General features: G+C 45.3%; 1 protein-coding gene across 1 annotated transcript; it reads right to left on the minus strand.

Annotated features, from left to right (window-relative positions):
* Positions 1-2291: 2291 nt before the first annotated feature.
* LOC120692280 (membrane-associated progesterone-binding protein 4-like) lies at positions 2292-6582 on the minus strand. The gene is made up of 8 exons (XM_039975551.1): positions 6231-6582; positions 5830-5906; positions 5458-5529; positions 5287-5324; positions 4719-4762; positions 4116-4162; positions 3565-3739; positions 2292-2722 (listed from the first exon to the last, which is right to left on the minus strand). The coding sequence occupies exons 1-8, from the start codon at positions 6318-6320 to the stop codon at positions 2552-2554; spliced, it is 714 nt and encodes a 237-aa protein (XP_039831485.1). The 5' UTR covers positions 6321-6582; the 3' UTR covers positions 2292-2551.
* Between the last annotated feature and the right edge of the window lie 2709 nt (positions 6583-9291).

Genomic DNA, 9291 nt, shown 5'->3' on the forward strand with positions numbered 1-9291 from the left:
GGACGGAGTGATGGTGGATTAGTTGACACAAGTCACGAAAAGAAAAATGATGGACGGAGTGGGGCACGATTCGGCGGGAACCTGTTTGCCGAAAAGAGAATGAAAGAAAATATTTTTTCTTACCTAAAACGGAAAGGCACGCCGGTCGGACATCGACCGCACGGTGGAATCCCAACGGGCGACCGTAAACTAGGCAGGCCCCGATCGATATTGCCTTCCGCCCGTTGGCGCATTAGAGTCCGGGAAAAGGCCGGGTTAAGTCGCCTTTATATACTACTAGTAAGTATAAATATAAATAAATAAACTTACTTAACAAGCCAAGGATATCTTCGATCCATTATTCAGCCACCGATCGAGAGCATGGCGAAAAAGAAGGAGCGCGGCGGCGGCGGCGCCAAGAAAGCCAGCCACGACGAGGAAAAGGAAGAGAGGAGCCAGCAGCGCCGCCGCGTCAGGCTCAGGCATGTGCGACGACATCGTCCGCAGCATCTTGGCCCGTCTACCGGCGCGCATCTTGGTCGCCCTCATGACGCTCTCCAAGCATCACCGCCGCATGATACTCTGCCCGGAGTTCAGGAGCCTCCACTGCCGCCTCGGCCCGCCTCTGTCTCGCCCGCAGATCGCGTACATCGCAACGGCGCAAATAGGCAGGGAAGGACGCGTCGTCAGCGAGTTTCATAGCTTCCACGTCGCCGGCGGCGCCGGCGCCCCGACACGATCGCTCACCGGGACAAGTTACCTCGGCATGAGATACATCAGCTCGTGCCACGGCGTCTTGCTCCTCGCCAACTCGTGCAAGTGCGTGTTCTGGAACCCTGCGTTGCCAACAGCGAGGAGGAGGAAGTGACCATCCCTGGTTCAACCAGGGGAGATTGTGTCTTGGGGTTCGGCTACGGCACGAGGAGCCAAACCTACAAACTACTGATAGCGCGCAAGCATGGGAACAAATCCTCCTACGATGAGCACCCTACGGATCTGCTGGTCTACTCACTCGGAGACGCTGGGGAGCAGCAACCGCAATTGCGGACTGTATTATCCGGTAAACAAGAAGGAGAAGGTTTTTTCTACAAGGATCATGCTTCTTCTAGGAAAGTTTTCATTAATTCACTTTATATCGATGGTATAATTTACCTCCTCCATATCCCCAAGAAAGTTGTTTTCGCTTTTGATGTTGATGACGAGACTGTTGTCACCATCAACTTACCCGGGAATGGCCACATACCTGATGATTATCTCGAAACGTCCAGGCTCATGGAGGTACTTGGCCGTCCATGCATACAAACACATGACTGGAACAGCACAACCTTGTGGATGCTCACGGTGGATCACCAATGGGAGCAGAAGTGTGTCTTTGAAACTAATGGCCAACGTAATTACTCAATCACTGGTGCTTGGGACTGTGGTGGTGTAGTAGTTCTGCACATAAATGATGGGTTCACCGATCCCCACAGACTCTACTTACTCCGTCCTTCAACCAGGGAGATTTTTCATACAAACCTACCACCCAACCTCAAGCCAGGGTTTAAGGATTATGCATTTTGCCGGGGTTATAAACCGACACTCCTACCACCGGGGAGCGTTGTGGGTGAACTCAGCCAAGAAAAAAAGAAATGTCGAGGCCGTACAATGGATATAATGAAGCCACTAGAGCCCCTCAATGAGCAAGAGAAGAGGAAAGGGCAGGAAGTAACTCTGGCCATCGTGTGCCTCATGGAGTTCTTGGCTGGTGTCATGCGCGGACTACCGGAGAATTTGCAACAAGTAATTGAAGAGTTACGTGAAGTTGTTTGAATTTTCTGTGCTGAAGATTTTATGTTTCCACCTCCTTGAATGTTTACATTTCTGATTTGGAAGCTGAGACTTCACCTTTCTACATCCTCAAAAGTTTAGCTTTAGAGTGGAAACTACGTTTGACGGTGTCCCGTTGTACCAAGCTTTTGAACCCCTGTTTTAGTTCTTTTCAAGTGTATGCAAGTGAGGTTTAAGTTGCAACTGAAAATAGATTTAAAATGAGTGGCATTCTTGTATTGATTTTTTGTCAGATTTTCTTTGCGAAGAGTTAGTCTTGCACACGGTTTGTAAGCAGTATTTTTCCCCATCCATTGGCTACTTACGGTTTTATATTAGTGCTATTCTCATCTCTTTTCACTACTTGCGGTTTTGTAGTAGTGCTTTATCTCATATCTTTTCACTACTTACAGTTTGGAGTAGTAATTTATCTTTTTTCGACCGGCTTGACTTGACACACGCCCATTCTTGTCGAGTGTTATCTCTCCAAAGCAAGGTTCGCATTTGAAGAATTGGTGTACTTGTTTGCATTGTGAAGACTCGTACTATCCGTGAAGGTAATACCCTACATCAATAATTTCATGGCAGTGCACTAGTATCCTCCAATCGATTGTGTATCTTCAACATCCAAAAACACGATCATCATGATGGTGTGGCTGGTGCCTTGTGGGGTGTCACTGCTGCTCCTATAACTGTAACTAATAACCTTGCACTGACTAGACAGAGCAACAGGTTTGTGGACACGGAGAGGGAGACGTACGGCCTAGTTTACTTTGCAGGACTTGGACAGATGATCGCACCCTTCGTACGTCACTAGCCCGGGTTTGTTGAGCTCGTCTTCCTGAAAACAAGCACACCTTTGGCTAATTTGTCCGGTCAGAGCTATGTCGCCCGGCCTCCTTACCAATCTTGGGTAGCCTGTATCGCACCAAACCTGAAACAAGCAGAACAATCTTAGCACGGTACAGACAGCCATTTTAGCAAAAATGTAACATTCAAGCAACTCTACTCGTTCGGAATCTTCAAAATATGATGACAACACCAGTAAATGACACATTTTATCTAAACTGAGTACATAATTCTGAAAAAAAATCAGAATTTCAGATGTAAAATCATACATTGCTACTCCAGTAAAAGGACTATTTATCAACAACAAGATTCATCGCCTGGGGCTCGGAGAGCACCAGCAGACATGGTGATACGGTCCCTAAGGATAGTTAGGATTATTTAAGCTGCTCGGAAGTTGGAACATAGAAAAAATAACATAAAAGCAGATTAATTTCTCAAAGAATTGGGAAAAATTCCACGTTTCAAACGAAGCATGAGGAAAGAAGATATAACTGCAGGAAAGGGAGCAGTTGACAGTAACCATTAGTTTCTCACATTGACAGGGATTGTTGGGTTATCAGAACAATTCCAATATGTTACGGTAATTCATGCTTCTCACAATTGCCAGCTGTTTCTTATGTTTGTTGTGATGCATTGTTCCACAAAACTCATTCGTTGCCACCTTTGTAAAAAACCAGTCATTTTGAGGAGTAAATTCTAGGGTTCTACTGCCTTACCAAGGGGCAATATGTTTGAATGCAGAATCAAAACTTTTAGCTGGTACCTGCCTAATTTTAGTCAGTCAAAAAAAGTAAGTCTTTTACCTTTCGTGTATTTAGTTTGAACATGGAACAAGATAGGAAGAAGTTCAGCTCAGCTGATAACAAGGTCTTTCTTCAAACTATGTTTGAACCCAAAACAAAAAAGCATGGCATAATGGGTACGTACTTCTCCCCCTTCTTGCTGGCTCCATTTTGAATTGCAGCTAGGTATTTTAGCTTCCTCACTCTTCTGCTTTTCGAGAAGCTGTGCACCTCTCTTTGCCTTTACTTCTACACCCTTCAGATACTTTGTAGGATTTCCTTGACTGTCGTAGTAGCGTCCAATAAGTTTACCGGCAAACCTGCAGTGCACATGTAAAGGGATCTTACAAGGTGATAGATCATGCATTAAGTAGTTCTTGATCCACTACTTCCATGACAGTTAATGTGGTTCATATGGCATACACATTTGAGCATTAAAATGAACAATACATAGCAACAGATTTGACAACATGACGGTGCAAGGGCTCTATCATGGACATATCATCACTTTTCCAAACAAGTGGCCTGCTAGCCTGGGAAGGCAATAGGCGACACAGTGCCACCCTCCTGCCCGCCTAGAGTCTAGTCCTTCCTAGGACACTGTATACAGCTCTCTAAAGCCTCATGGTTTACCAGATATTAAAGGAAAAAAACGTAACATCAAGAGCATGAAGATGCTCTTAGAAAGTGGCTCACATGTATCTCTCGAAGTAAAATTTCCTCCAATCAACAATGCTGTTTACCTGAAAAGAAATTTGGGAATCCATCGTCACATTTAATAATTCAACATTAGCAAAACAAAGAGAGAAAAGAGAAGTCTGTAACTTTTATTCTACACTTGTGTGCACATACAGTGTTCACAGGATGCTTATTCGGGCAAAGATGTTAATGTCAACATAAAATTTCATAACATGTCCACACCTATGTTAATGCAAGCAAGAAGCCAGTGAGAACAAATATTTAGGCAGAACCAACTCTTCAGTAAGAAAATTGAATATATTGCAGAAATGGTTTGAGCAGGAGACCAAACAATTCTTGGCAACCTGCTGAAACCTCAGCTCTGTGGTGATCCGGTCACCTATGTAATGGGTTTGGTTGTAATCTCTTTTCCCTTAATACAAAGATGCGCAGATCTCCCGCGTGTTCGAGGAAAAAAAGGAGACCAAACAATTTGAGTTGAAGCTAATTGCATTCCTAGCCATAAATTTATGAACATTTCATCTATCTAAGTCTAAGCTTCAGATTTGCATTAACCGCAAGATTTATTGATGTAAATAACCTACACATAGTGTGCTCTACCTCACTGCTTGATAAGCCCTGTAAAGAATCAGTCAGGCCGTCACCTGTTCAAGTAGCCAAAAAGTTACTCTAGCAAAAGGCCATATAAACTTCAGCAGTTACGAAACATACTTTTTTGTAGAATATAGCAGTCGTGACTCATGAATCATTATCATGATTCTTTACTTATGGTGAATTTACAAAAAAAAAATTAAGAAAAAAGCAATAATATAAGCCATACATCTAGATGCCTAGATTAGCTTCTAGGATGTTCAATAAGGCAGGAAAAAGGCAGGTTCTAGATCATATAAACCATATCGTTCTAGTATCCTCTTCACACCTTCTAACAAAGTAATTAAACTGATATGGTAAGTTCCTTCATCATGACCCATATTTCTATAATGTACATGATATTGATAAGATTATCTTTAATGGTTGTTTCACTCTCCATTATGAATTTGAAATTAGTGTCAATGTACTGCATACAATTGAAAACTATAAATTGGTGATATCATTAGTTCTACACAAACAACATTAACTTGCTCATCTAAATTATTTACTGAACTAACAAGCAATAAGACAAACTTACCTGTAAAATTTCCAGAAACGAACGCTCGTGATGCATCCCTGTCATAAACTGTTATACATCAGCATGTGAAGCAACTAAAGGAGAAGAGTATGCAAGTTTGTAAAACCAATTCACCAAAGCTGCAAAAAAATAATTCATAACAATGGAATTGAAGACATATATGACTGCAACCTGCCAGCAAAGTGATGATAACCTCCTCCAGGACCATAATGCGACCTCCCTTTTGTAACGTCAAAAACTGAGCTGCAGCATCAAACGAAAGGCAAGATCATTCACAAAGTCCTACCAGTTGAATAGCCAAGACAATACAACATAATCCACAGAACTCGAATAAAGATGTACCTAAGTAGTTAAGTTTTTTTTTCTCTTTTTGAAACTTGCCAGGAGCACATATGTACTTAAGTTTTCATTTATTTACCAGATTACACACCCTTTTTCTGACCATAGTTCAACATCATACTATTCAAACAACAGCGGGGAAACATTCTACAACAACAAAGCAAGATAAGGAAATGTAGTTATATGAGGGAAAAGCAGTGGTACCCCAAAATTCCTAGTAGTATGGGCAACCCCTCATCCGTTCCATTGTACACGGATAGCTCCTCCCCTGTCCACAACCTCTGCCCAGACTCAAGAGGTAAGTATATATAAAAAATGTTATTCCAATCTAATGAAGTTACAGAGGTCGAAAATGGCAATGTTTCTATAACTATAAGACGCTAAATCCACAAACCAGGCGAACCACAACTAGTTTATTTTTACAGTTAGAAGAAGCATCCCATCATTGATCATCACACAATATGTTTATATCAGGCTATAACTCAATGAATGAACACGCCTAAGAGACATCGGGTGTCTCAGGTTGCAAACGCCAGTGCTGCTTCCGCAGATCTAGCTCATAAACTTTGAGAAGCATCAAGGTAGGCGAGGAACAGAGTACAGACCGGCTTCCTCAGACGGTAGAGCTGGAGAACGACGGCGAGTAGCGCCGCCAGCAACGCGACAACAAGGAGGAGCCGAGCCCCCCGCGCCATCGCGCTGGCTCCGAAGAGATCCGCAAGGCCGCTCAGCCCACCAGAACAAACTGCCTCCTCGGCAACGCTCGCGAGCTAGGGCTGCCCTCGGGACCCAGCGGCGTAGCTTCGGGGTCGCCGAATATTGCTGGTAGCAGCTAACCAGCTACCGACCGTCGTCGGAGCTGGCTGTGGATCTGGAGAGGGAGACGCTGAGGCGCTCGGCGAGGGCCGAGGCCCGAGGGGGAGGGCTCGTTTCGACTTTCCACTGGGCCGAGGGGGCGAGCCAATGAGGAAAAAAAAAGACAATTCGTGAGTTTTTTATATTTATATTATTTATTTTTTAATTTCTCAAAAATATATACCTCAAGTTTTTTTTCTCCAGATCTGGCCTCCTATCGCTTCAACTGGCGGCAAGACCATACCGCCAGTGAACCGGCGGTAGGGGCACTGGAGCCATATTATCGCCGGTTCATCCAGCGGAATTTTTCTGACTTGGGCAGTTCACTTTTTAAAAAATCATAACTAATTTATATGAATTTGGATGGAGATAAACTTAGTATGAAAATTGTAGACCTCGACGAGATCTACAACTTTTTAGTTCAAACTTTTTTCATTTGGAGTCATCTTGGTGCTTAAATAATTGACATAAATTTCACATCTAAAATTTTAATTTTGGTCTGAACACTGGACAACACATCTTCAAAAAATCATAATTAATTTATATGAACTCGTATAGAGATAAACTTTATATAGAAATTGGAGAACTCAATAAGATCTACAACTTTATAGTTTAAAATTATTTCATTCGAAGCCGTCTTGGTGCTCAAATAATTGTCACAAACTTCAGATCCAAAATTTAAAATTAAATTTTAGATCTAGAGTATTTATCGATTATTTGAGCTCCAAGTTGGCTCCAAATGAAAAACGTTTGAACTACAAAGTTATAGATATAGTCGAGATCTACAATTTTTATATAAAGTTTATCTCCATCCAAATTTATATGAATTAGTTATGATTTTTTTAAAAATAAACTGCCTAGGTCAAAACAATTCTGCTGGATAAACATCGCTACAGTGCCCCCTTCCGTCGGTTCATCTGGCGGTATGCTCTTACCGCCAATTGAACTGGCGACAGGAGGCCAGATCTGTAAAAAAATTTGAGGTATATATTTTTAAAATTTGAAAAATAAATAATATAAAAATAAAAAAACTTACAATTCGTAAACCAGGCCAGCCCAAGCCAGGTAGCACAAGCCGACCCTGCTGGAGTCTGGACCCAATACCAAGACTTGGGCTATTTTACAGAGCAGTTATCAGGTTTGGACTCTGAAAAAAAAAGGTAAAATAGTCTTTTCGCGTACCATTGACGGTGGATGGATGGAAAATAGACGGAGTGTCAAATTGGAGACGGAGGTTGGAATTGTGGCCACATAAGAAACGAAAATTTTAGAGGGCTAAGAAAGAAACCATTAACTTTAGTAATGTTAAATAGGAAAATGTCTCTTTATTTTTCGTAATTTCTTTTTTTCGAAAGATCCGAACCTTGCGGTTCGGCATATATTGATAAGAAAAAGAGAATTGACCCTGTTTACAGGTAAATCGGACCCAAAAACTGTACAAACGTAACTACAAAACCTACCATTACAACACCGGCCGGTTGAATTGTGACATCAACCAGAACTCACTCAACTCTGGCTGGTCGGGTTGGGACCTCGACCCGAGCCACCACAACCTACACAACGTCCGGTCGGATTGGAACATCGACACGAGCCACCACAACCTACACAACACCCGGTCGGATTGGAACATCGACACGAGCCACCACAACCTACACAACACCTGGTCGGATTGGGACATCGACACAAGCCACCACAACCTATACTCCGCCCGGTCGGATTGGAACATCGACATGAGCCCCCACAACCCTAAGTAACATAGAAAGGAGGAAAAAAGAGAAGAAAGCCCATTTGGAAGCTGCCAACGCCGAGGAAGCCACCATGCCAGACATGAGTTAGGTCAGAGCCAGAGATGCTCGACATTGCCTTCAGAGAGGAAATGACGCCGATGGCGCCATCGATGCCGTCCCAAGAAGGGATGGGTTTTCACTCGCATCGAAACTATGATGAAAAGACATGGTCGGCGTCACCAGCCCCACCACCATGGTGTAACTGTTGAACCATCGCATGATCGCAGCCAACGACGCCACCACGGCGACGCTGGCAAGTGTTCGAGCAAACCGCTCTCGGCACACACCACCACGGCGCTGCATGTTGACCAAACACTGCAAGAGGCCAAAATCGGCCAGTTGCCGCCGGAGCCGCCGCACGGAAGGTGCTGCTATCGCCGCCATGTCACGGCACGCACAGGCCGCGGCCGGCATCGCCGCCGCGCACTAGACACTGGCGCCGCCATCCCCCAACAGCCTCGGGAGCCGCCGCCGCCGCCGCACCACGATGTGGACGGGCCGTCAACGGAAGGTGCTGCCGCCGTCGCTTCACAGGCCGCGGCTGGCGCCGCCACCATGCCCCGCCGCGCACACCACGCGGGCACTGCCGCCGCCGCCGCTCCCTCGACGCGCCGAGGCCCGAGGAGGTAGATCCGGCGGTGTAGGGCACGGATCCGGCAGCGTAGAGCGCGGATCCGGCGGCGTAGGGCGCGGATCCGGCCGCCCGGGAGGCGGAACCGACCGCGGAACGCCGGAGCCGGCCACCACCGCCATGGACGGCGAGCTACCAAGAGAGGGCGAGGGGGAGGGAAGGAGAGGACGTAGGGGAAGGAGAAGCCCCGCCGCCGCCTTCCTTGCAGTCGCACGGGCTTCCGGCGGCCGCTCAGGCGGCGGCGAGACCGGCAGCGGCGGCGCTCAGGCTGATTCCGCCCGAGTCGCCCCAGGGAGCGACGAGGACGGGGAACTCAACGTTGGTTTGTTCTTCCTTTTCGTAATTTCTAACCATCACTCGAGTGATTATCGTTGCTGTGTCAATCGATAGATT

The sequence above is a fragment of the Panicum virgatum genome, chromosome 9N (assembly GCF_016808335.1).
Source record: "Panicum virgatum strain AP13 chromosome 9N, P.virgatum_v5, whole genome shotgun sequence".
NCBI classification, from domain to species: Eukaryota; Viridiplantae; Streptophyta; class Magnoliopsida; order Poales; family Poaceae; genus Panicum; species Panicum virgatum.